The 27619-nt window shown below is 38.1% G+C and overlaps 1 protein-coding gene across 4 annotated transcripts in view; it reads right to left on the bottom strand.

Moving 5' to 3' along the window:
• The window catches only part of EDC3 (enhancer of mRNA decapping 3), a 60613-nt gene that overhangs the window by 32020 nt on the left and 974 nt on the right, over nucleotides 1-27619 (bottom strand). For all 4 annotated transcript variants that reach the window (XR_006218501.1, XM_042988395.1, XM_007084592.3 and 1 more), the window contains exons 2-3: nucleotides 10421-10602; nucleotides 6899-7218 (exon numbers count right to left, since the gene is read on the bottom strand). Coding sequence is in view for 3 of the 4 variants with exons in the window: in XM_007084592.3 (XP_007084654.1) it covers nucleotides 6899-7218; nucleotides 10421-10602 (502 nt within the window). In the remaining variant the exon portion in view is untranslated. The remainder of the gene's footprint in view (nucleotides 1-6898; nucleotides 7219-10420; nucleotides 10603-27619) is intronic.

Genomic DNA, 27619 nt, shown 5'->3' with positions numbered 1-27619 from the left:
TTCAGAAGGTATCAGGTATTTTCTCACACTCTGAATACAGAGCTTACATTCACTCATTTGACAAATATACACCAAGGATCAGCTATGTTCCAAACACTGCTAGGAAAGTAGACAGCAAAAAAGGTTTCCAAGAGGAAATAGGTCAGCAAGAAAAAGATAAGAGATTATAAAGTAAATGAAAAGCAAGCCAATATGCTCAGTTGTCTCTGATTCTTCCTTTTCCTCATACTTTAATACAAATATTGGGAAGTCCTGAGTGAATCAGCTGTCTCAATACTTGGCTTACTCAGCCCAAGTGCCTGGCTCTATGTTTAAAATGGCCTTTGGCAAATAATTAAAACGTGTTTGTTTGAAATATAATATATATAAAACTAAACAGCAAAGCTCTTGTTTAGAATTTAAGATAATAAAATATTGGGGGGGGAATAAAAAAATAAAATGGACTTTGGCCACTAGGAGAGAAAAGCGCTTCCCTTGGAAAAGATAAACAGTGCTTCACAGATTTCTTTACCTTTCAATTACAAAGGCCAAGTATGTGTTAAGACTAGAGGCTGGCCGCCTTCCTGTGCCATTTTGCTGCCAGCCTTTGGCACAAAAGCCCTTTGGCCAGGATAACTTACAACAAACCCATTGTTGTGTAACCCTCAGTGCCACTTATTTATTGGTTTTTGTCACACACACATTGTAAAAGGGAACTTTGTCCTGCACTTAGCACGCTAAAGGGCACCTGAAGGTCAATGGCAAATGTTTTAATGTCAGACTCAATGGGCTTCACGAAGAGATAACTGAGAGCATCTGGAACCTTCTTTTCAACTCCCCAACTTCTAGGCCTTGGTAATAATTCAACTTCTTGGGCTCCAGCACCAAGAAGGCACATCCAGGGCACATCCAAGGAGGTTAAGAAGTTATAGTAGGACCTCGGATGGTGGGATCATTGGTAAAATGAACAGACCATACACAGACCTGTATCCTTAGCCAGTCTCAATTGGTTTCCCTCAGCCTCCGAGGACTAATATTCCATTCATCTACTTGACAAATATGGAGCCTGTCTGGGATTCTCTCTCCCTGCCACATACACACTTGCACTCTCTCTCTGTAAAAAAATATATAATTAATTAATTAACTTAGGACCGCCTGGATGGCTCAGTTGGTTGAGCATCTGACTCTTGATTTTGGCTCAAGTCATGATCTCCTGGTTCGTGAGATGGAGCCGTACGTCAGGCTCTTTGCTGGCAGCACAGAACCTGCTTGGGATTCCCCCCCCCACACACACACCCCTTCCCCACTCGCATGTGCACACATTCTTTCTCAAAATAAATAAACCTGTAAAAAAAGTAAATAAAATCTGCTTGTGCTAAATCTCTCACAAATGTTGGATTAGGTAACTATAACTAACAAATCCCTCAACAACTCATCACTAACCTTAACAGAATACTTAAAAACCAGAACTGAAGAGGGGTGCCTGAGTGGCTCAGTCAGTTAAGCATCTGACTTCAGCTCAGGTCATGATCTCATGGTTCGTCAGTTCAAGCCCCGTGTCGAGTTCTGTGCTGACAGCTCAGAGCCTGGAGCCTGCTTCAGACTCTGTGTATCCCACTCTTTCTCTGCCCCTCTACAACTAGCACTCTGTCTCTGTCTCTCAAAAATAAAATAAAAACGTTAAAAAAAAATTCTTAAATAAATTAATTTTAAAAAAACAGAACTGGAGATTATATTCCTATACTTTACCAATCTACTAGTTTCAACATCAATAGACATATACCAGGAAAATTTCTATTTACATATCTCTAATGAGAAAAATACTTAATCTCTATTTCTTTATCAATGAAAAAAACAATGATAATCTACATTACAACTGCAGTGGGAAGAAACCAATCTATTTTCTTGGAATCCTTAAAATCCTCTGGCAGACCTTTCTACTCATCTTACAGCATTCACTAAACAAATAAATAAATGCAACTCAGTTAAGCATCTGACTTCAGCTCAGGTTATGATCTCACGGTTCGTGAGTTCGAGCCCCACGTCAGGCTCTGTGCTGACAGCTCAGAGCCTGGAGCCTGCTTCGGATTCTGTTGTCTCCCTCTCTCTCTGCCCCTCCCCCACTTGCACTCTGCCTCTCAAAAATAAACATTAAAGAAAAATGATAAAAACAAATAAATGCAACTCTACCTATCACAAACCAATTCCAAGCCACATCTCATCATCAAATTCCCAGGTCACAGACATTTTCCAAACTAATCTGGATTCAGAAGAAGTTCTCTGAAAGAGGATAACTTTTTTTTTTTTTTTTGCCATGATCCCTTTACCCTATTTATGTGCACTTAATAATCTAGGGAACAGACTAAACAGCAAAAGCAGAAGCATCATCCACCAGGGGATACTTTTTGAGAGTGACCCAACTTTTTTACCAGAGTGACTTGTTAAAGATCAAATAAATTACTTGCTTGATGTTAACTGCACTCTTTCAAGAGAGTTGCTATAATTGTTGGTAAGGGGAAAACAATTCGATAGCCTTACCATAACATCCAGCAATCATACTCCTAGGTATTTACCCAACTGATCTGAAAACTATGTCCACATAAAACCTGCACACAAATGTTTCTAGCAAGTTTTGTTCATAATCATCAAAAGTTGGAATCAGCCAAGATGCCCTTCAATAAGTAAACGGACAAACTTTGATACATCCATACAATGAAATATTATTTAGCAATAAAAGGAAATGAGCTATCGAGCCACAAAGACATGAATGATTTTTTTTTTTTTTAGTTTGAGGGAGAGAGAGTGCGAGTGGGAGAGTGGGGCAGAGGGAATCTTAAGCAGGCTCCATCCTCAATGTGGAGCCCAACACAGGCAGGGCTCAATCCCACGACTCTATCAAGATTCAGACACTCTGGGAATGCAAGCTGGTGCAGCCACTCTGGAAAACAGGATGGAGGTGCCTCAAAAAACTAAAAATAGAACTACCCTACGACCCAGCAATTGCACTACTAGGCATTCATCCACGGGATACAGGTGTGCTGTTTCGAAGGGACACATGCACCCCCATGTTTATAGCAGCACTATCAGCAATAGCCAAAGTATGGAAAGAGCCCAAATGTCCATCGATGGATGAATGGATAAAGAAGATGTGGTATATATATACAATGGAGTATTACTCGGCAGTCAAAAAGAATGAAATCTTGCCATTTGCAACTACGTAGATGGAACTGGAGGGTATTATGCTAAGTGAAATTAGTCAGAGAAAGACAAAAATCATATGACTTCACTCATATGAGGACTTTAAGAGACAAAACAGATGAACATAAGGAAAGGGAAACAAAAATAATATAAAAACAGGGAAGGGGACAAAACAGAAGAGACTCATAAATATGGAGAACAAACTGAGGGTTACTGGAGGGGTTGTGGAAGGGGGAATGGGCTAAATGGGTAAGCAGCATTAAGGAATCTACTCCTGAAATCATTGTTTCACTATATGCTAACTAATTTGGATGTAAATTTTAAAAAATAAAAAATAAAATTAAAAAAAAAAAAATGATTCGGACACTCAACGGACTGAGCCACCCAGACACCCCAACATGAATGAATGAATCTTAAATGCACTTTAAGTGAAAGAAGCCTGTCTCAAAAGGCTACCTACCGTGTGATTTTAATTATGTCATATTCTGGGAAAGGTGAAACCTACAAAGATGGTGAAAAGATCAGTACTTGCTGAGGCAGGGGAGAGGTCATGGAGGAAAAAGTGGAAAGACTAAATTGGTGAAACAAGGGATTCTGTATAATACTGTAATGATGGATACAAGGCACTGCAGGTTAAAACTCAGAACCTTAGAGCACAAAGAATAAGCCTTAAAATACGCAAATTTTTAAAAATTCATTGAGGTGGGAGGATCCCAGAATGGAAGGCAGAATGTGACAAAACAATCTGTTACAAATGCATAAAACAAGTCAATGAAGGGAGTGTGGTACAGGTTAGTAATTCCGATAGTGCTATACCTGTGCACTGGAACTGAATGATTTAAGCCCATGGACAACAGATGGTAGGACACCAGTCTTTCACTGTTAGAGTGAAAGGTGACAGATGAGAAAATAGAGGTGGCTAGAGTGACGCAGGTAGTAATGGATTCAAGCTGGAGACATCAGTATGAACTCATGCTTAGCTTCATATAGTACAGAAGATTACGTATAAAAATAGCATACATGTATATACACTGGTCAAGTATACATATATCTATTTCCCTGCTCTGTCAGCCAAAAAGAGGGGCACCTGGGTGGCTCAGTCTGTTGGACGGCCAGCTTCAGCCCAGGTCATGATCTCGCAGTCGGTGAGTTGTTCAAGCCCCACATCAGGCTCTGTGCTGACAGCTTGGAGCCTGCTTCAGATTCTGTGTCTCCTTCTCTCTCTGCCCCTCGCCTGCTCACACTCTGTCTCTCTCAAAAAATAAACATTAAAAAAAAAATTTTTTTTTTTTTAAAGGCAACACCCAGCAGCAATGAACATAGCTAGCACCCAGGTAATGGCTTATAATACCACTCTCCAATAAAATAAACAGGGATCCTTGGAGACATGGCTGATTCTAGGGGTAAGGCAAAAAATACAGAAGAAAATGTGGCTCCTGGGTGGCTCAATTGGTTGAGCGTCCGACTCTCAATTTTGGCTCAGGTCATGATTACAGGGTTGTGGGAGCGAGTCTTGCATCAGGCTCTGCACTACGTGTGGAGCCTGCTTAAGACTCTCTCTCCCCCTCCCCTCTGCCCCTGTCCCACCTTCATGCTTGCACTCTCTCTCTAAAATAAACATTTATAACAAAAAGTGATTAGAAGATAAACCTGGAGCATCTTGTAGGGCCAGAAAGTAAAGAAGTACAGGGGAAAAAAACCTATCCACAATAATGGGGGAAATGTCCAAGGAAAACAGGAGCTAACCAAAACAGCTCCCAGTGGCCAATGCCAAGCACTAAAATAAAGCAGTGATGAATTATAACCTAAAGTGTAAGATAAATACTTATAAGTCCATACTGATAAAAATAAATAACTGAATAAACATGGGAGAAGAGACAAATCTCCGGTGCAGAAGAATTCCAAGCAATGTATACAGATACTCTGCATAACTTTCTACTTAGAGGTGTGGGCTGCACACTGACTTCCTTCCAATATAGGAGGAGTGGGGAGAACTCTACAGAAAAATGTGACATACACACTTCCCTCAGCCAGGTGATCAAGGTCAACATCAAGTCATAAACCATGTTCACAGTACATACCCTTGATATGAAGTGATGAAAATAACTTTTATCACTGTAGTCTTCCACCCTAAACACATAACCCCAATCTAATCACAAGAGAAACATCAAATCCCAATTGAGAATATTCTACAAAATACCTGACCAGTACTCGTCAAAATACTCTAGGCCACCAAAACCAATGAAACTCTGAGAAACTGTCAGATGTAAGAGGAGACATGACTATTAAATGTAATGTGGTATGCTGGATGAGCGTCTGTAACATGGACATTAGGTAAAAACTAAGGTAATCTGAAGAAAATACTTTACTTAATAATAATGTATCAATATTGGTTCATTAACTGTAACAAATTTACCTTAGTAAGATGTTAATAATCAGAGAAAAAAATACTAGGAAAAATGCTAATGAAGGTTATCTCTAAGCACATGAGATTATAAGCTGCTTGACTACATGAACTTTAAACAAACAAGTCAGTGTTTTCAGTAAAGAAAAAAGGGCTTTAAGTGAGAATAAAGCAAAGCAGAGAAGGTTAAAGTCTAAAGGAAAATAGTAAATTTCCTATCCAAGCATTCTTTAGTTTTTCAAAAGATGTGGAAGTAACAATTCAATTTTAGTCTCAGGTTTTCACTGTCAATTCAGACAGTTACTTAAGCAGTGAAGGAATGAGTCCTGAAATACATTTTTTTAAGTTCCAAAATTTCAAGAGTTTATTCATGAAATCAGGGCATTTTCAAATGTAAAAATGTTGGCCCCTAACACAGATGCCACACAGATTCTGGTGAATCTGTTATAATTCATTTTTATAACATTAGTCTAGTGAATGCATTAAAAAGCATACCAGATTCTAGTGAATTAATTACAGTTCCATAGTGAGTACATGGCATTCAACAATTTGTTAGTGCCAAACACAACTAGGCTATCAACACACCAGTGCATATTTTCCTTTATGTGTTAGTAAGGACAGTGAATATAGCAAATTTAAAATTGTAGTCTGTCGGAAGGGGTGCCTGGGTGGCTCAGTCGGTGGAGCATCTGATTTCTGCTCAAGTCATGATCTCATAGTTCATGGGTTCGAGCCCCACGTCAGGCTCTGCACTGACAGTGAGGAGCCCGCCTGGGATTCTCACCCTTTCCTCTCTGTCTCTGCCCCTCCTCCACTCACACTTTTTTCTCTCAAAATAAAAAAAATAATAAAAAAAAATTGTAGTCTGTCAGAGACCGTCCGATCACAGACATGTATAAGCCAATCCCTTCCTTTCCTCTGAGGATGGGAGCCAAATCACAAGTTAGCCAAGAATTGCCTGGAACAGTCAAGTGTAGACTCAACTCAGACATCACCACCACCATCTGTTACCAGATTGAAGACAATAATCGCTTTCGTCCACGTGAACTCCAGGCAGGTTACTGACTTTTCTTGAAGGAAGTTAAGTGCGGGAGAGGGTAAGGAGCTGGTATGAGTCTCTAACAGCTTATTTTCTCTCCCTTAATCTCCTGAAGGGGTAGACCTACAATAAGAGAATCATGCTGTATTTTTGAGAAGCTTTACCAGCATCCCTTTTCACTAGGGTAACAAAGAATTTGTTTACAGAACAGCAGTGGATAAAACCTTATAGCCCTGAAACACAAGGGTAAGAAGAAACATCAACTTGATCCAACTTACAAGAGTTGTGCCGACGACGGAAACTTTTGGACTGACTCAAGGATTCCGTGTGCCTGTCCACATAGCTCTTTGAGCACTGCTGCTGCTGTGGGGAAACGGCAACATCTTGGCTCTTCACATCTGTCCTCTTAGGGATATTCTGAGGGGCACTGCTGGAAGAGGTTGGCTTCTTCACCAGCTTGCCTGTGCCATTCTGATTGATACCCACTTGGTACCCAACACCAGAGGGGCCTAATTCTGTCTGATGAAGGTCTCCAAAATGTTGATTTTCTCCAGGACCTGGTATCTCCAGAATTTTTAATTCTGTAATGTCACCTGCCCTGAAATACACAAAACAGTCCAAGTCTCAAAACTAATAGTGCCATACTCATGTTCATAGCAGTATTCTTTCCAAGAGCCAAAGGGTAGAAACCCGAGTGTCCACTGTAAGATGAACAGATAAACAAAATATGGTACAGACTTACAGTGAAATACTTACTAGGCCTTTAAAAATTTTTTTTAATGTTTGTTTTTTGAGAGAGAGGAAGGCAGAGTGTAAGTTGAGGAGGGGCAGAGAGATAGGGAGACACAGAATCCGAAGCAGGCTCCAGGCTCTGAGTGTCGGCACAGAGCCCAAAAAGGGGCTTGAACTCACAGACCGTGAGATCATGACCTGAGCTGATGTTGGACACTTAACTGACTGAGCCACCCAGGCACCCCACCAGGCCTTTAAAAGGAGGGAAATTCTGACACATGGTACACCATGGATGAACTTTGAAGACAGTATGCTAATAAGTAAAATAAGCTATCACAAAAGGACAATTATTAAATGATTCTACTTATATGAGATATATAGAATAGTCCCATTCATAGAAAAAGAAGGTAAAAAATTGGTTACCAGGGCTGGAGGAAAAGGAGATTGGAGAGTTAGTGTTTACAGGGTATGAAGTTTCACTGTGGGGTGATGGGAAAGTTCTGGAGATGGACAGTAGTGACAGGAGGCAAAGCTGTGGAGGTAATGGGGACCAGATCATACTCATATTACATTTTTCTAGTGGCTGTAGGGAAGGTGGAAAAGCTAGCGGGAAGAACACTGAGTGAGGAGATCAAGCAAGAAATAGAGGCAACGAACAGGGCAAGTGACAATGCAAATGGAGAGGGGAGGATGAAACCAAGAGACATTTGGACTCCATAGGGTTTGGTGACTAAGCATGAGGATCAAAGAGAAAGAATTTACAATGATTCCTAAGTTTCTAACTCGGAAAGGTATAATTAGTTACCGATTAAGGGTAGACCTTTGAAAGAAGAAACCTACAGATAACATGATGAGTTCAGCTTTGAAAATCTTAAATTTAAGATATTTTGTGGGAGCAGGGCGCCTGGGTGGCTCAGTCAGTTAAGCGTCTGACTTCAGTTCAGGTCACAATCTCACAATTCATGGGTTCGAGCCACATGTGAAGCTTCATGCTGGCAGTGCAGAGCCTGCTTTGGTTTTCTTTCTCTCTCCCTCTTTCTCTACCCCTTCCCCACTCACGCTTTCTCTCTCAAAATAAATAAATTAAAAAAAAAAAAAAGAATATGTGAGCAAATTTCACATATTCATTAAAAAAAAAAAAAAAGATATTCTGTGCAAGGGGTGCCTGACTGGCTCAGTTGAAAGAGCATCCGACTCTTGATCTCAGGGTCCAGCCCTACACCGCGTGTAAAAACAGAAAGATATTTTGTGGGACATCCACCTGGAAATGACCAATAAACAAAATAAGTGTCAGGAGTTCAGATAATGGGTCTAAATTAAAGATCTGGGGTCTCAATGTGTACGAGGGTACACATGAAGTGGTCGAGAGAGATTACAGACAAAGAAAAGAATCAAAGACAGAACTTTGAGTAAATCAATCTTAAGTGAGTAGAAGAGGGGCGCCTGGGTGGCTCAGTCAGTTAAGCATCCAACTTCGGCTCAGGTCACGATCTCACAGTTAGTGAGTTCAAGCTCCTCATAGGGCTCTCTGCTGTCAGCACAGAGCCCACTTTGGATCCTCTGTCTCCTTCTCTTTCTGCCTCTCCCCCACTCACATACTGTTTCTCAAAAATAAACAAACATTAAAAAAAAAGTAGAAGAAAAGGAACGTGGTGTCGGGGATGTAAAGGAATGGAAGAATACATGGAAAGAAAACCCAAAGGAGTGACAGAGGAACTAAAAGACAATACTTCAACAGGCGGCATCTGAGTTAACGTTAGAATGAAGACACTGCTGCAGAATTTGGCAATTAGTTCATTTGTAACACTGAACTAGTGAGAGCTAGTTTAGCAAGACGGTAAAATTAGAAAAAAAGACAATGGTGGGGAAAAGAAGAACTAGAGAATGAGGCCACAAAGGGAATGAAAACAGACTATTTTGCTCTGAAAAGAACCGTGGGTATAAAGAGAAAGGAAAGGACGGGCAATACCTAATGGCACATGCAAGCTGTGGGTGGACATGGGTGTTGGAGGGTGTGAACTGTGGGGGAAGGCTGGGAATGTTGGAATGCAAAGAGGAGAAAGACAGTATAGAGGCTGATAATGAAGACACAAAAGACATGGAGTAGGGTGTCAAAGGAGACAGAAAAGGATAGTATGTGAAGCGTACAGGACAAGGGTAGCCCTGAACACACAGGGTATGTCTTCTATTGAGATTTTAGAAGGGGTTAGAAATAAGAATTGAATACTCCTAAAGATTATGTGAAGGTACTTTTTAGAGAGTCGAGGAAGCTCTCGTATGACCGTTCTGTTGTTGCTCTAACCTAAGAAAGGGAGGCTGTATGACAAACTGGTGAAAAAAGGGATGTGAAGACAACAACTGAACTTGCAGACAACTGAACTTGAGATCAGTTAAGCATCTGACTCATGGTCATTTAAGCATCTGACTCATGGTTTTGGCTCAGGTCATGATTTCATGATTCATGAGATCAAGCACTGTGTTGGGTTCTGCATTAACAGCTTGATCCTACTTGGGATTCTCTCTTCCCTTCTCTCTCTGCCCCTCCCCTACTCATGCTTGCTCACACTCTCTCTCAAAATAAGTAAATAAACATTAAAAAGAAAAACAAAAGAAAGAAAAATACATTTCAGTAACTAAGGACCTCAGCTACTGGAGACAGTGTGCTTCTGGAGATAAATTACAATACAAATCTAAAAGAGAGATACATTTATGCAGTGGGGGGAGGATCAATAAAGGCCTTAGATCTAAGAAAATACAAATAATAAAAATCTGAGAAAGAAAATAGAAAGATTATTCTGAATTTGACCCACTTAAATAATATTGAGTGCTTGACAGAGATGAGAAAAATATTTGACAAACCCCGATTCATTGGCTAAAAGTTAATTATGACACAACACAAACTCTATGCTGAAACAGCAGCTAGACTAGAAGAGTTAAGACTTCAAAATCTCACCTGACAAGACTCTCCTCAAAAGCAGCCCCATACAAGAGAACGTCGGCAATCGGACCTAGATTCAAGCTCCACAGACCACGAGACTAGATTTGAAGAAATCAGTCAGGACACTCACCTGAAGGTGACTTCTGGCACGAGGCACTTCACTCCATTGTGGAAAGGCCGGGTGAGAGAAATGGTCTGGCTGATCTGATCCACTGCTGACACTCTTCCCTGATAGACCCCCAAGCTATCACCACAGTTGATGGACACAATACTGCCCAGCCAATCCGTAGCCATGTTGCTGATGTGAGACCACTGTAGAGAGAATGAGCCATTCAAATCTTGAGAAACAGACAAATCTTTAATTAAAATCAGCAAATATTATGTCAGGCTCTGAACCAGGTGTTGCTTAATAATACATATTCTGTCACATCCTTAATTGAAGTAATAAAGCATAAAAAATAAAACTTTTCTGTGGGGGGGAGGGTGCCTGGGTGGTTCAGTCAGTTAAGCGACCAACTTCGGCTCGGATCGCGATCTCGCGGTTTGGGAGTTCAAGCCCCGCGTCAGGCTCTGCGCTAACAGTTTGGAGCCTGGAGCCTGCTTCAGATTCTGTATCTCTTCCTCTCTCTGCCCCTCCCATGCTCATGCTCTCTCTCTCTCAATAATAAATAAACATTAAAAAATTAAATAAAAAAAAACTTTTTTGGTGGGAATGCAAACTGGTGCAGTCACTACGGAAAACAACACGGAAGTTCCTCAAAAAATTAAAAATAGAACTACCCTATGATCCAGTAATTGCACTACTGCATATTTACCCAAAGAACAGATGCGATGTTTACATACATACATACACACACACATATACACACAATGGAATATTACTCACCCATAAAAAAGAATGAAACCTTGCCATTTGCAACAGCATGGATAGAGCTAAAACATATAGTGCTAAGCAAAACAGGCCAGTCAGAGAAACACAATTATCTTATTTCAATCACACGTGGAATTTAAGAAATAAAGCAAAAAGGGAAAAAGAGACAAGTCAAATAACAGACCCTACAGATGAATGGATAAAGATATGTCACACACACACACACACACACACACACACACACACACACACACACACAATGGAGTATTACTCAGCAATCAAAAAGAATTAAATCTTGCCATTTGCAACTATGTGGATGGAACTAGTGGGTATTATGCTATCTGAAATTGGTCAGAGAAAGACATGTATATGACTTCACTCATATGAGGAATTTAAGAAACAAAACAGATGAACACAAGGGAAGGGAAGCAAATAAAATATAAAAACAGGAAAGGGGACAAAAACATAAGACTCTTAAATATAGAAAACAAACAGAGGGTTGCTGGAGGGATGTGGGAGGGGGGACGGGCTAAATGGGTAAGGGACATTAAGGAAGACACTTGCTGGGACAAGCACTGGGTGTTATACACAGGGGTGAATCACTGGAATCTACTCCTGAAATCATTGTTGCACTATATGCTAACTAACTTGGATGTAAGTTAAAAAAAAAAAAAAATGCTGAGGGGAATATATATATATATATATATATATATATATATATATATATAAAAGCAAAAAATAAAATTAAAATAAAATAAAATAAAATAAAATAAAATAAAATAAAATAAAATAAAATAAAATGACTCTTAACTATAGGGAACAAACAGATGGTCACCAGAGGGGAGGTGGGTGGGGGGATGGGTGAAATACGTGAAGGGATTAAGAGTACAACTCATCTTGATGTGCACTGAGTAATATATAGAATTGATGGGTCACTGTACTGTACACCTGAAACTAATATAATGCTGTAGGTTAACTATACTTGAATTACTTTTTTTTGTTATATTAATGAATAAGCAATATAATTTAATTTATATAAAGATATTATAATTGCTTTAAAGAAAAAACAGTAAAGATAATATTTACCTAGACATCTAATCACACAAACTACAACCTTTTTTTTTTTAATTTTTTTTTAATTTTTTTTTATTTTTTATTTTTTTTTTTATTTTTGGGACAGAGAGAGACAGAGCATGAACGGGGGAGGGTCAGAGAGAGAGGGAGACACACAATCGGAAGCAGGCTCCAGGCTCCGAGCCATCAGCCCAGAGCCTGACGCGGGGCTCGAATTCATGGACCGTGAGATCGTGACCTGGCTGAAGTCCGCTTAACCGACTGCGCCACCCAGGCGCCCCCAAACTACAACCTTTTTATAACTAAATCAACTTTTACAGGAAAATGGGAGGCATCAGTCTACCCAATTTCAAGGCTTATTATATGGGTATGGTAATCAAAACTATGTGGTATTGGTGGGAGGAAAGATATATAAATCAATGGAATGGAATAGAAAACCCAGAAACAGATACACACAAAAATGCCCCAAAATGATTCTGACAAAATGCAAAAGTAATTCAACCAAAGTAACATAGTTTTTACAAATGGTGCTGGGGCAAATGGATATCCATCAGTAAAAAAAACTAAACCCTGACCTAAGTCTCATAATGCACACATTTATTAAAAATGATTACAGACTTGGGGCACCTGGGTGGCTTAGTCGGTTGGGCATCGACTTCAGCTCAGGTCATGATCTCATGGTTTGTGGGCTTAAGCCCTGTGTCGGGCTCTGTGCTGACAGCTCAGAGCCTGGAGCCTGCTTCTGCTTCTGTCTGCCTCTCTCTCTGCCCCTCCCCTACTTGTTCTCTCTCTCTCAAAAATAAATAAACATTAAAAAAATTTTTTTAAATAATTATAGACTTAAAATGTAAAATGTCAAACTATAAAACTTTTAGGGAAAATATAAGAGAAACCTTCAGGATCTGGCGAGGCAAAGAGTTCTTAGACCCCAAAAGCACAATCTATAAAAAGAGAAACAAATACACTGGAGTTCTTCAAAACTAAAAAACTTTTGTTCTATAAAAGACCTTGTTAGGAGGATAAAAAAGACAAGTTACAGAATGGGGAAAATATTTTTCCAAACCACATATCGGAAAGAGACAAGGGACTAGTATATAGAATATATAAAGAACTCTGAAAACCCAGTAGAAAAAAAATCCATTAAAAAATGGGCAAAAGACACAAAAAGACATTTCAAAACAGAAGATATACAGACAGCAAACAAGCACATGAAAAGATGTTCAACAGTTCAACATCATTAACCATTAGGGAAATACAGTTTAAAATTACCATGAAAGATCACTACACATCAACCAGAATGGCTAAAATAAAAACTAGTGACAACACCAAATCCTGGAAAGGATGTGGAAAAACTGGATTCCTCACACACTGCTGATGGGATTATTAAATGGTATGGCCATTGTGGAAAACAATTTGGCAATCTATAAAAAATATTAAAAACATGCAACTATTACATGACTCAGCAACTGCACAACTGGTCATTTATCCCAGAGAAAGCAACACTTAAGTTCACACAAATAGGCCCAAACTAGAAACCAAGATGACCTCCAATGGGTGAATGACTGAACAAACTGCGGTACCATAGAGAAAAAGTAAAAAAAAAAAAAAAAAAAAAAAAAAAAGCCAACCCCATCAAGTTACATTCCATCTGATTCAATTTGTGTCAACATTTCTGAAATGACAAACTACAGAAATGGAGATGAGTTGTTCCCAGGGTTTAGGGAGGGGCTGAGGAAGGAAGGAAATAGGGATGGCTATGAAAGGGCAACAAAAGGTCTATAAAAGGGATCCTTGTAATAATGGAAATATTCTGTATCTTGACCACATCAATGTCATTATCTTAGTAGTGATACTGTACTACAGTTTTTGAAAATGTTATTACCAATGAGGAAAACCGGGAAGGGTATATGGAATGTTTCTGTATTGTTCCTTACAAGTGCATAAGAATCTACAATTATCTCAAATAAAAGGTTTAATTTAAAAAAATCAGGGTCCCCTGGGCTCAGTCAGTTAAGCATCTGACTTTTGATTTCAGCTTAGGTCATGGTCTCACACTTGGTGAGACTGAGCCCCACATGGGGGGGGGGGGGGGTAGGGGCTCTGTCAGCCCAGAGCCTGCTTGGGATTCTCTCTCCCTCCCTCTCTCTGCCCCTCCCCTGCACTAGCACACACACTAGCTCTCAAAATAAACATTACAAAAATCAAAAATAAAAAAATTTTAAAACATCAATGTCTCCTACCACATTAACAAAATAAACAAGGAAATCACATATGATATCAATAAATGCAGAAAGACAGGGGTGCCTGGCTGGCTCAGTTGGCAGAGCATGTGACTCTCGATCTTGGGGTTAAGTTTAAGCCCCACATTGGGTATAGAAATTACTTAAAAATAAAATGTTTAAAAAATAAATAAATACAGAAAGATAATCAGACAAAATTCAATATCCATTCATGAAATCAAAAAGGGGGGAGTGAGGGCATCTGCAAAACAATTATAGTGAACACCATATTAATGGTGAAATAATGAATCTTTTACCCCCAAAGACTGGGACAAGGCAAGGATATCCACTTCCATCATTTCTACTTCTAATCAATACCATACTATAGGTTCTACACTGCAACAAGAAATAAGAAGCACAAATTGTGGAAAGGAAGAACTAAAAATGTCTTTACCTATAAACCATATGATTGACCGTGTATGTAGAAAACCCTAAGAAATGTACCAACTAAAAAAATCCTACTAGAACTAATAAATTAATTTAGCAAGGTCACAGGATACATGCTCAATTTAAAATAAACTGTACTCTCAGTTTAGCAACAAACTGAAAATAAAATTTTAAAATACTATTTGTAGTACTATTAAAAACCATAAACTTTACTTAGGATTAAAAAAAAACATTACTTAGGATAAATCTAATGAAAAACATGCAGAACTTCTACAATGAAAAATATAAAAGACCACTGAGGAAAATTAAAAGAGGATCTAAATAAATGGGAGAGATGTACCACCTTCATAAGTCAAAGAGCTCAACGTTGTCAATTCTCCCCAAATACAAATATCAATAAAAATCCCAACTGGTCTTTTTGAAGAAACTGAAAAACTGATTCTAAAAGGCATATGGCAATGCAAAATACTTAGAACAGCCAAAATAATCATGAAAATAAAAAACAAGGCTACATGTTTTATACCACCTCATTTTAAAATTTACTATAAAGCTATAGAAAATCTGTGGTGTTGGTGCAAGGCTAGACAAAGAAATCAATGGAACAGAACAGAGCCCAGAAACAGACCCACACTGACTTCCAAGCAAGGTACCAAGATAAATCAATAAAGAAATTCAAGTATCTTTCAAAAAATGGTGCTAGAACTAGATATACAGGAGGAAAAATAACCTTGTATTCCTATCCCATACCAGATACAAAAAATCAATTTGAAACAAACTATCTAAACATAAAAGCTAGAACTATTAAAGCTACTAAGAAAACAGTATCTTAGTGACCTTGGGTGAGAAAAAGCTTAGACAAAACACAAATAAGTACTAATCATAAAAGAAAAAAAAAATCTGATGAATTAGATTTCATCAAAATGTAAAAGTTCTAATTATCAAAAGTCACCATAAAGAATATAAATTGGAAAAGATGAAAAAAAATGTGTATATATGTGTGTGTGTGTATATATATATATATATATATATATATATATATATATATTTTCAGTGAGACCAACTGGGAGGCAACTAGAGCAGAGCATCTGAGAGCTGATGGTAAACTGTAACAGATCAATGGAGATGGAAAGAAGTTGACCTTTCATATAGGTGGTCTGAATCTAATGATGGTTTAATATGATAGGTAACAGAAAGGAAGGGGGAAAAAAACTACTGCTAAGAAAATAAAAGGTGAGTGGAACACACATAATCCCACAGCCTTTAAACACATACCATCATGTTGTGCAACAGCAGCAGCAGCAGCCAGCATTTACTGCACATTTAGTATGAGTCAGCCAAAACTTTAGGGGCATTCTTCCCTTCAATCCTCATGACAATTCTACGGGGTAGCTACTTTACTATCCCATTTTATTTTTTAAAAGTGTTTTAAAAATGCTTATTTATTTGAGAGAGAGAGAGACAGAGAGAATGAGCAGGGGAGTGGCAGAGAAAGAGGAAGAGAGAATCCCAAGCAGGGTCTGTACTGACAGCACAGAGCCCAACATGGGGCTCAAACTCAAGAACCTTGAGTCATAACCTGAGCCGAAATCAAGAGTCAGATGCTTAACCAACTGAGCCACCCAAGCACCCCCTTAGTTTTCTTATTGAACATTTAGAGAATTCCATCTTTCACAATTATAATTAATGCAGCAATGATCAATTTCATATACTGCTTGTCCTAAATTATTTTCTTAGGATAACGCCCCAATCAGTAAAAAGGTAAAGTCATCTAGCTTTGATTACAATGTCCCAGAGCAGAAAACTATTTTTTTTCCAAGTCATATTTTTTCAACTTCTTTTCAAACCAAATCATTCTCTGAATGGGGTTAGTCATACATTTAAAATAATGGTAACATAATAAAATATTTAAGAAGATATTCCACATAGTCTAGCCACATCCCAAAATCACTTCTATGGAGGCTACCTCCCAGACTTGGCCAAGCCAAGCATTTCAAGAAGCAAAACAATGGTTCTTTCTTCTACTATCGCCCAAAACAAGAGGGGGAAAAAAAAGGTAAAGCCAGTCAAGAAGAAAACATTCACAATCAATATATCTGATAAAGGACTTGTATCCAGAATACATAAGGAATATTTACAAATCAGCAATAAAAAAGGAAAAACACATTTTTTAAAAACGGGCAAAAGAAGTTATCTGAATGACCAATAAACATACGAAGAGCTGAACATCATTAATTACTGGGGAAATGCAAATTAAAACACAATGAGACAACTCAAACATCCATGCTGGGTGAACGGATAAACAAAATGTGGTATATACCTAGAGTGGAATATCATTCAGTCTTAAAAAGAAGTTCTGATATATGCTACAACACAGATGAACCTTGAAGACATTATGCTAAGTGAAATAAGCCAGATAGGAGTTTCCTACAGCAGTCAAGAGACTACCCGACACAAGAGACTATTCTACCACAGAGACAGAAAGCAGAAGGTGGCTGCCAGGAGCGGGGGGAACAGGGAATGGTAAGTTATTGTTTAATGGGTACAGAATTTCAGTTTGGGAGTCTGAAAAAGTTATGGATGGTGGTAATGGTTACACAACAATGTGACTGTACTCAATGCCACTGAACTACACACTTAAAATAGTAACTTTTATACACATGTATTTTACAACAATAAAAAATAATTATGTTGGAAAAAACACCGTAAGATACCATTTTGGTATCTTGGCTTAAAATTTAAAGGACGGTAGGTGACACCAAATGTGTGTGATGATATGGAGCAACTGGAACCCCCTTACACTGCTGATAGTGTAAAATGATACTACGACTTTGGGAAAGAGTTTAATGATTTCTTACAATATTAAACACATACCTATGACCCCAAATTTCATTCCCAGCATTTACCCAGGAAAAATGAAAACATGCTCAAAAAGGAACTTGTACACAAATGTACACAGTAGCTTTATTCACAATAGCAAAAACTAGAAACAAGGACAAGAGATAAATTATGGTATTAACAACAAAACACTACTCAGCAAAAAAAGGAACAAAAAACTTACGCTACAACAAAACTATGAATAGCTAATTCTATCTTGTCTTTCTGGTATCTGCTAAAATGTCACCACCCCAAAGAGGCCTTCCCTGGCTACCCCAATCTAACGTCACTACTCACCATCACTCTTCAACACCTCATCTTCTGTTATGGTCTCAAAATTAATCACAACACGAATTACCTTATTAGTTTATGTTGTATCACCCCACTAAAATGTAAGCTTCATGAGGGCAAGAGACCTTTTCTGCCTTGTTCAGCCAGTAAGAGTGTCCAGAATTAAAAAGAAACGCAAATATTTATCTAATCAATGAATGAATTTACATGTCATAAATCTGACAGAAGTTAATCACTCAAAATCTAGAGTATATAAATATTTATATTTAGATGCCTTGGCCCTTCTTGGAAATAGTTCTAAAATCAGAATACCTGTTAAGCATACTCTGTGCAAAATCCTACAAAGATATGAAATCCAGCATTGCCCTACATACAGAAGGAAGTCAGGAAATAGCAGATGAGTATAAACATAACATACAATATTAAGTACAAAATGAAATACTGCTTGGCATTCTCCATGAAAAAACAGAAAAGAAAGAGCATTTCAAGCTGTTTTCAAGTATTAATTTCAGAAATACACCTACATAAAATATACAGCCTAAAAAAGGAAAAATAAAAAACACTCCTGTGGTAAAAAGAGTATGTCCCATCAGAAACACAAAACCTAAAGAAAAACTCAGGGAATTTTCCAGTGATCTAAGTAAATATCAGAAAACTATGCTGACAGAACAGAAAATAATGTGTTAGCAGGATCAACTGTTAGATTTTTTTTTTTTTTACATTTTACAAAAAATTTCAAACATACACAAATGTAGGCAGAACAGCATAATGAACCCCACATACCCATCACTGAGTTACAACAATTATCAATATAAGCATTTAAGAAATCAGGTGAATTTCCGATGCAACCCAATTTCCACAACACTGATGATGGTAAAAGGCACAAAATACACATACTTTAGGCTTATTTCCCATGTCCTGACCAGCCTTTGTCTACTTTAGTATCACAGAAGTATGAATTTCCTCTCCCATCATTTATACTCCGTCATAATCCTACTCTGATGCTTGTATTATTAGCTGCAGAATGAAAAGCTGTAGTAACAAGAATTTTTTCAACTACCAGAAATTCATGAGATGTGAAAGACTTTTATTTCTTCTTTACCCAATATATGTATTTAAGACACTGATGTTGTCTTTAAAAAGCTTTTGCACAACAAAGGAAACCAAAAAAAGGAAAAGGCAACCTACCACTGGGAGAAGATATTTGCAAATGATATATCCAATAAGGGTTTATTTTTTTAATGTTTATTTATTTATTTTGACAGAGAGAGAGTATGTGCACAAGCAGAAGAGAGGCAGAGAGAGAGGGAGAGGGAAAGAATCCCAACCAGGCTCCACACAGTGCAGAGCCTGATGCAGGGCTCAATCCCACAAACCATGAGCTCATGACCTGAACTAAAATCAAGAGTCAGACACTTAACTGATTGAGCCACCCAGGTACCCTCTCCAGTAAGGGTTTAATATCCAAACTGTAAAGAACTTACACAACACAAAAAAATAACCCCAATAATCTGATTAAAGATGGACAGAGGACCCAAATAGACATTTTTCCAAAGAAGACATACAGATGGCCAACAGACACATGAATAGATGCTCAATATCACTAATCATCGGGCAAATACAAATCAAAACTACAATGAGATAGCACCTCACATCTGTCAGAATAAGCAATACCAAATGGACAAGAAACAATAAATGTTGGCAACGATGTAGACAAAAAGGAAGCCCTGTGCAGTTGGAGGGAATGCAAACTGATACAACCACTGTGGAAAACAGTATGGAGCTTCCTAAAAAATTAAAAATAGAAATTCAAAAAAAAAAAAAAAAAAAGAAAAAGAAATGGAAGGAAAGCTTTCAAACTCATTCTATGAAGCCAGCATTACCTTGATTCCAAAAACCAAAGACCCCTCTAAAAAGGATTACAGGCCAATATCCCTGATGAAGCTGGATGCAAAAATTCTCAACAAGATACTAGCAAATCGAACTCAACAGTACATTAAAAGAACTATTCACCATGATCAAGAGGGATTCATTCCTGGGTTGCAGGGCTGGTTCAATATTCATAATCAATCAACATGATACACCACATTAACAGAAGAAAGGATAAGAACCATATGATCCTGTCAATAGATGCAGAAAAACCATCTGACAAAATACAGCATCCCTTCTTGATAAAAACCCTCAAGAAAGTAGGGATAGAAGGGATACCTCAACATCACAAAAGCCATATACGAAGGCGCACAGCTAATATCATCCTCAATGGAGGAAAAACTGAGAGCTTTCTCCCTAAGATCAGGAACATGACAGGGATGCCCACTCTCGCCCTGTTGTTCAACATAGTGTTGGAAGTCCTGGCCTCAACAATCACAACAAAAAGAAATAAAAGGCCTCCAAATTGGCAAAGAAGAAGTCAAACTTTCACTCTTCACAGATGACATGATACTCTATATGGAAAACCTGAAAGACTCCACCGAAAAACTGCTAGAGCTGATAGATGAATTCAGCAAAGTCACAAGATATAAAATCAATGCACAAAATCAGCTGCATTTCTATACACCAATAATGAAGCAACAGAAAGAGATATCAAGGAATCAATCCCATTTACACTTACACCAAAAACCATAAAATACCTAAGAATAAATCTAACCAAAAGGTAAGAGATCTGTATGCTGAAAACTATAGAAAGCTTATGAACGCAACTGAAGACACAAAGAAATGGAAAAACATTCCATGCTCATGGAATGGAGGAACAAATACTGTTAAAATGTCAACACTACCCAAAGCAATCTACATATTCAATGCAATCCCAATTAAAATTGCACCAGCATTCTTCTCAGAGCTAGAACAAGCAATCCTAAAATTTGTATGGAACCACAAAAGATCCCAAGTAGCCAAAGTAATGTTGAAAAAGAAAACCAAAGTGAGAGAAATCACAGCCTTTAGCCTCTACTGCAAAGCTGTAATCATCAAGACAGTATGGTATTGGCACGAAAACAGACACACAGACCAATGTGCATGAGAACCCAGAATTGGACCCACAAATGTACAGCCACCTAATCTTTGACAAAGCAGTAAAGAGTATCCGATGGAAAAAAGACATCTCTTTAGCAAATGATGCTAGAACTGGACAGCAACATGCAGAATGAAACTGGACCACTTTCTTACACCATACACAAAAATAAACTCAAAAGGAATGAAAGTCCTAAATGTGAGACAGGAAACCATCAAAACCCTAAAGGGAAAAAAAGGCAACAATCTCTCTGACCTCAGATGCAGCAACGTCTTGCTTGACGCATCTCCAAAGGCAAGGGAAATAAAAGCAAAAATGAACTATTGGAACCTCATCAAGATAAAATGCTTCTGTACTGCAATGGAAACAATCAACAAAACTAAAAGGCAACCAACGGAATGGGAGAAGTTATTTGCAAATGACATATCGGATAAAAGGTTAGTAGCCAAAATCTATAAAGAACTTAAACTCAACATCCAAAAAACAAATAACCCAATGAACAAATGAGAAGACATGAATAGACACTTTTCCAAAGACATCCTGATGGCCAACAGACACATGAAAAGATGCTCAACATCACTCATTATCAGGGAAATACAAATCAAAATCAGTCTGATTCCACCTCACACCAGTCAGAGTGGCTAAAATTAATAACTCAGGAAACAACAGATGTTGGCAAGGGTGTGGAAAAACAGGAACCCTCTTAGAACTGTTGGTGGGAATGCAAACTGGTGTAGCTGCTCTGGAAAACAGTGTGGAAGTTCCTCAAAAAATTAAAAATAGAATTACCCTACAACCTAGCAATAGCACTACTAGGAATTTATACTACTAAGATACAGGAGTGCTGATTCATGGGGCACATGTACTCCAATGTTTATAGCAGCACTTTCAACAATAGCCAAATTATGGAAAGAGCTCAAATGTCCATCAACTGACAAATGGATGAAGAAGATGTGGTTTAGATATACAATGGAACACTACTTGGCAATGAGAAGGAATGAAATCTTGCCATTTGCAATGTGGATGGAACTAGAGAGTATTATGCTAAATGAAATAAGTCAAAGAAAGACAGATATCCTATGTTTTCACTCATGTGGAATTTGATAAACTTAACAGAAAACCATGGGGGAAGGGAAGGGGAAAAAACAGAGAGGGAGGCAAACCATAAGAGACTTAAATACAGAGAACAAACTGAGGGTTGATGGGAGGGGTTTGGGGGAGAGGGGAAAATGGGTGATGGGCATTGAGGAGGGCATTTGTTGGGATCAGCACTGGGTATTGTATGTAAGCGATGAATCATGAGAATCTACTTCCAAAGCCAAGAGCACACTGTATACACTGTATGTTTGCTAAATTGACAATAAATTATATTTTTTAAAGACAAATAGCCAAACTATGGAAAGCGCCCAAATGTCCATCAACTGATGAATTAAAAAGATATACACATTCATACATACATACATACATACCTACAGCGAATACTACTCCGCAATGAAAAAGAATGAAATCTTGCCATTTTGCAACAATGTGGATGGACCTGGAGGGCATTATGCCAAGCAAAATAAGTCAGTCCGAGAAAGACAGATATCATATGATTTCATTCATATGTGGAATCTGAGAAACTCAACAAATGAACATAAGAGAAGGGAAGCAAACTGTAAGAGACTCTTAAATACAAAGAATAAATGGAGGGTTGCTGGAGTGGGGGAAGGCAGGGGGATGGGTTAAATGGGTGATGGGCATTAATGAGGGCACTTTTCGGGACAAGCACTGGGTATCATACGTAAGAGATGAATCACTAGAATCTACTCCTGAAGCCAGGACTACACTGTGTGTTAACTAACTTGAATATCAATTAAACAGAAAAGAAAAGAAATACCATACAATCCAGTAATTCAACTACTGGGTATTTACCCAAAGAAAACAAAACTCCCAGTGTGAAAAGACAGGTGCGCCCCTATGTTCACTGTAGCTTTACAATAGCTAAGAAATGAAAGCTAACCTAAGTGCACACTGACAGATAAATGTATAAGATGTGGTACACACACAGGAATATTACTCAGTCGTCAAAAAGTATGAGATCTTGCCAAGTGTGACAACATGGATGGACCCACAGGCCATTATGCTGAGTGAAATAAGTCTGATAAAGACAAATACCATATGCCTTCACTTACATGTAGAATCTTAAAAACAAAACAAAGAATCATAAATAGAGAAATGGTGGGTGCCAGAGGGGATGGAGTTGAGGGGATGGGTGAATTAGGTGAAGGGGATTAAGAAGTACAAAATTCCACTTACAAAATAAGTCACAGAGGGTGAATTAGGTGAAGGGGATTTAAGAAGTACAAAATTCCACTTCCAAAATAAGTCACAGAGATGAAAAGTACAGCACAGGAAACATAGTCAATGATATTGTGACAACAGTGTATGGTGACAAATGGTACCCATATCCATCATGGTAATAAGCACAATGTGATGTACAGAATTACAGCTGAAACAAACATAAGATTGTACAGCAACTATAATTTAAAAAGATGTTGTACATTCAAGTTTATATTGGTAATAATTGAGAACTTTTAATAGCTTTAAAACGTGGACTGCCAGTTCTACAATAGAAACTTTTTAAAAAGTAACCACTCAACGTGTAACAAATTACCCTATTATCACAAACTTCCCTCTATGTAAAATACATTAATGCATTATCCCAAACTCATCAAATAGGCTCATTCTATAAAGAAAATTGCTCTATTAATTTAAACCAGTAAATCTAAAACCAGTGAGTGCCATCTGGGTTCCGAATCAGATGAACACACTAAGGAAGGGGGTTTCATCAATCAGAGGGCTAGCATCTTCGTGTCAAAAGAAGAGCAACAGCTGAAGCAGAAGGAGATCTAGAAGCCACAAGGAGACCAATCTTTGATGTCTTTTACTTTCTACTTTTCTATCAGGGCCTAATATACATAGTAAGCCTACATATTTTAAGTGTACAGCTGCATGATCTTTTGCATATTAATTCACCCACATTACCACCACCTAAATCAAGACACAGAATACTTTGAACTCCCACGAAGTTTCCATTGTGTCCCCACAAAGGTAGCCATTATTCTGATATTTAACACAAAGGATTAGGGTAGCCCTTTTTTTTTTTTTTTTAAATATTTTTGAGACAGAGACAGAGTGCGAGCGGGGGAGGGGCAGAGAGAGAGAGAGATACAGATTCTAAAGCAGGCTCCAGGCTCTGAGCTGTCAGCAGAGCCCAACTCGGGACTTGAACTCACAGACCGTGAGATCGGGACCTGAACTAAAGTCGGATGCTTAACTGAGCCACGCAGGCACCCCTAAGTAGCCTTTTTGAACTTCATATAAATGGAATCACGAAGATTCTTATTTATTTTTTTATTTATAAAGGTTCTCTTTTGAAGTGTTTGGTTTCTTTGCTCAATTTTACATCTGTGAGATTCATCCTTATTGTTGTATGTAGCAATAGTTCATTCTTTCTCATGACTATATAGTATTCTATTATATAACTATGCCTCAGTGTATTTACCCATCCTGTTTGGGGGGCTATTATGTATAAGGAATTTAACATTTTTGTATTTGTCTTTGTTGGGAACAAATGTGCCCATTTATGCTGGCCAATTACACACAAAGTCTTAGAATATGTATGGACTAATCTGCTCAAATGCTAAACTATCACTTTTTCCCCATTAAGTATGAGGCTTTCCATATCATTTCTCTTATAAGAGGCCTTTAGATAATAAATTCAGGTAGCCCTAAATGATCTTCCACCCATTATGCAACTGAGGCAGCTGCCAAAACAATTTATAAACTACAAATGAAGAACTTGCCAGTTACAAACCAACTAACTTCCATTTCCTCTGCCACATCAGACAGAACTCACACTATTCAGATTGAAACAACTCTGGTCAACTAAGGACAGTTATAACCAACAGCTGAGGATGAGTAAGTGGTTACTTATGGGCTTCTGAAAAACTAGGTATTTTTCCATGCATTTATCTCGAAAGCTGTTTAATCAAAATCTTGGGAATGGCAGGGTTGCCTGGGTGGCCCAGAAGGCTTCACCAGTAAATTCTATCAAACATATGGAAAAATAAACAATCCTACACAAACTCTTTCAGAAAACAGAAAAGAAAGTAACATTTCCCAACTCATTTTATATGGGTACTATCACTCTGATACTAAAGCCAAAGACATAAAAAAAAAACTTCAGTATCCCTCATGAACACAGACACGAAAATTCTTTTTTTTTAATTTTTTTTAATGTTTGTTTATTTTTGAGAGAGAGACAGAGTGTGAGCAGGGGGAGGGGCAGAGAGAGAAGGAGACACAGAATTTGAAGCAGGCTCCAGGCTCTGAGATGTCAGCAGAGCCTGACGCGAGGCTCGAACTCACGAACAGTGAGATCATGACCTGAGCCAAAGTGGGAAGCTCATCCGACTGAGCCACCCAAGCGCCCCATAGACACGAAATTCTTAACAAAATATTAGCAAACTAAACTCAGCAACATATAAAAAAATATTATACACCATGACTAAGTGGGGTTCATTCCAGGAACACAAGATTAGTTTAACACCCAAAATTCAAGTAATGTAATACACCATTTATACATATCTTACACATATCTCAGAGGTTTAATACAAAAAAGGTTACTTGTATATTTTAAAAACATCAAGGGGTGCCTGGCTGGCTCAGTTGGTGGAGCATGTGACTCTTGATCTTACAGTCTTGAGTTCAAGCCCCCACACAGGGTGTGGAGCCCACTTAAAAAAAACGAAGAAAATAAGAACATCAAATTGCATATTTAGATAACTTTGTATGGATCTTCTAGAAGTCAGTATTTACACGCCAAAACTTACATCCTAAATTATTTAAAATGTTTAAACTACTGAAATTTACGGGGCACCTGGGTGGCTCAGTCGGTTGGGCGGCCAACTTCGGCTCAGGTCATGATCTCACGGTCCGTGAGTTCGAGCCCCGCATCGGGCTCTGTGCTGACAGCTCAGGGCCTGGAGCCTGTTTCGGATTCTGTGTCTCCCTCTCTCTCTCTGACCCTCCCCCGTTCATGCTCTGTCTCTCTCTGTCTCAAAAATAAATTTAAAAAGTTAAAAAAAATAAAAAAATAAACTACTGAAATTTACAATGACCAATTTCAGATGCCAACTTAAATGTGTAAGAGATACATAGACTTTCTAATGTTTTGGACACTAAAAAAAGTTTTAAGACCCTGAGTAACAAGGGAAAAAGAATCACTCATGTCAATGCAACTCAGACAACCAATAAAAAATTACTTCAGACAAGCAACAAAAAATTACTTTTGAAAATTTGACAAATTCCAACGACTTTTAACTTGTACCCCCAAATTAATTTACTCTTTTAGAGTACCCAGACATAAACCTTATATTCCAGGAGAGAGCTAATCAGTGCTAAGGTCAATCTTCCTTTCTTGTCCTAGATTCTATGTTCTCCTAATGCAATCTGCCACCACAGTCCCACGAGTTTTTCTCACAACCTAGCCATGCCACTGATTCAGATGATTGAAGCTCCACTTCTTTTTATCACATGAACCCCTTCTAAGTTACATCTACCTTCTTTTTTTTTTTTACATCTACTTTCACTACCTGGAATAATTGCATTTTTTGTAACCTAACTGAAATTTCTCACATTTGTATAACCATTTCGTTTCATTAAACTGCACTGGGCAAATCTTGAGATTAACCAGATGATATTTTCTCTCTTCACTTCAAAAAGGTAAAAAAATCTGATAAGCACACCTTTCAGATAAGGCTTTAAATACACACTGTATATAAAGAAAGTGATATAGCCTCAACTCACCAGAATCCCAACTGTAAGTTGTATTCATAAATCAAACCTTTCCAGACCTAGAGGCTCAAAGTCATGACTCCATCTAACTTTACCACAATCTGGCAAATTCCCCTATGTCATCCACCAGGTCATCATAAAAAAGATGTAATGAATGCCCTCTAAAATCCTGACACACTATCACTATATTCCTTTGAGACACCAATTTGAAGTTTCTGTCCTGTTGTTCTGGATGAATTTATAACTCTAGCAACCCTGCTCCTCTGGCTAGGATACATTTCCACTTTGAATTCTCAGAAGTCACAAATATCTTAAACATTTTCTAATCCAGTATTTTTCAAACTACAGGTCTTTGGCGGTCAGACCTGTTGGCAGTCAATTTAGTGAGTAGCAATCAACTTTTTCTTTCGATGAAATAGAAAATGTCAAGGGGCATCATATGTAAAAAGGGTAAACTTTTGAGGGGTGTGTTGTGTGTACTGTGCCCATGCTGGGAGCACACACAGAGTCATGATGTAAACTGTATCTAACTGTGGGTCCCAGGTCAAAAAAGTTTGAAATACCCTTTGCTAGTCCCACAGCCCTACCCCCACAAGGAAGTTCCACCAAAAAATTCTTAGTGATAAAAAAGTTACGTTATTTGTAACCATCTTTATTTCATAGAGAGAAACCAACAGATAGGAATTTTGAACTCAGTACCCC

This window comes from Panthera tigris, chromosome B3 (assembly GCF_018350195.1).
Source record: "Panthera tigris isolate Pti1 chromosome B3, P.tigris_Pti1_mat1.1, whole genome shotgun sequence".
Taxonomy (NCBI): Eukaryota; Metazoa; Chordata; class Mammalia; order Carnivora; family Felidae; genus Panthera; species Panthera tigris.
Note: the sequence above shows the minus strand (reverse complement) of the source record. Positions and strands in the feature narration are given on the sequence as shown.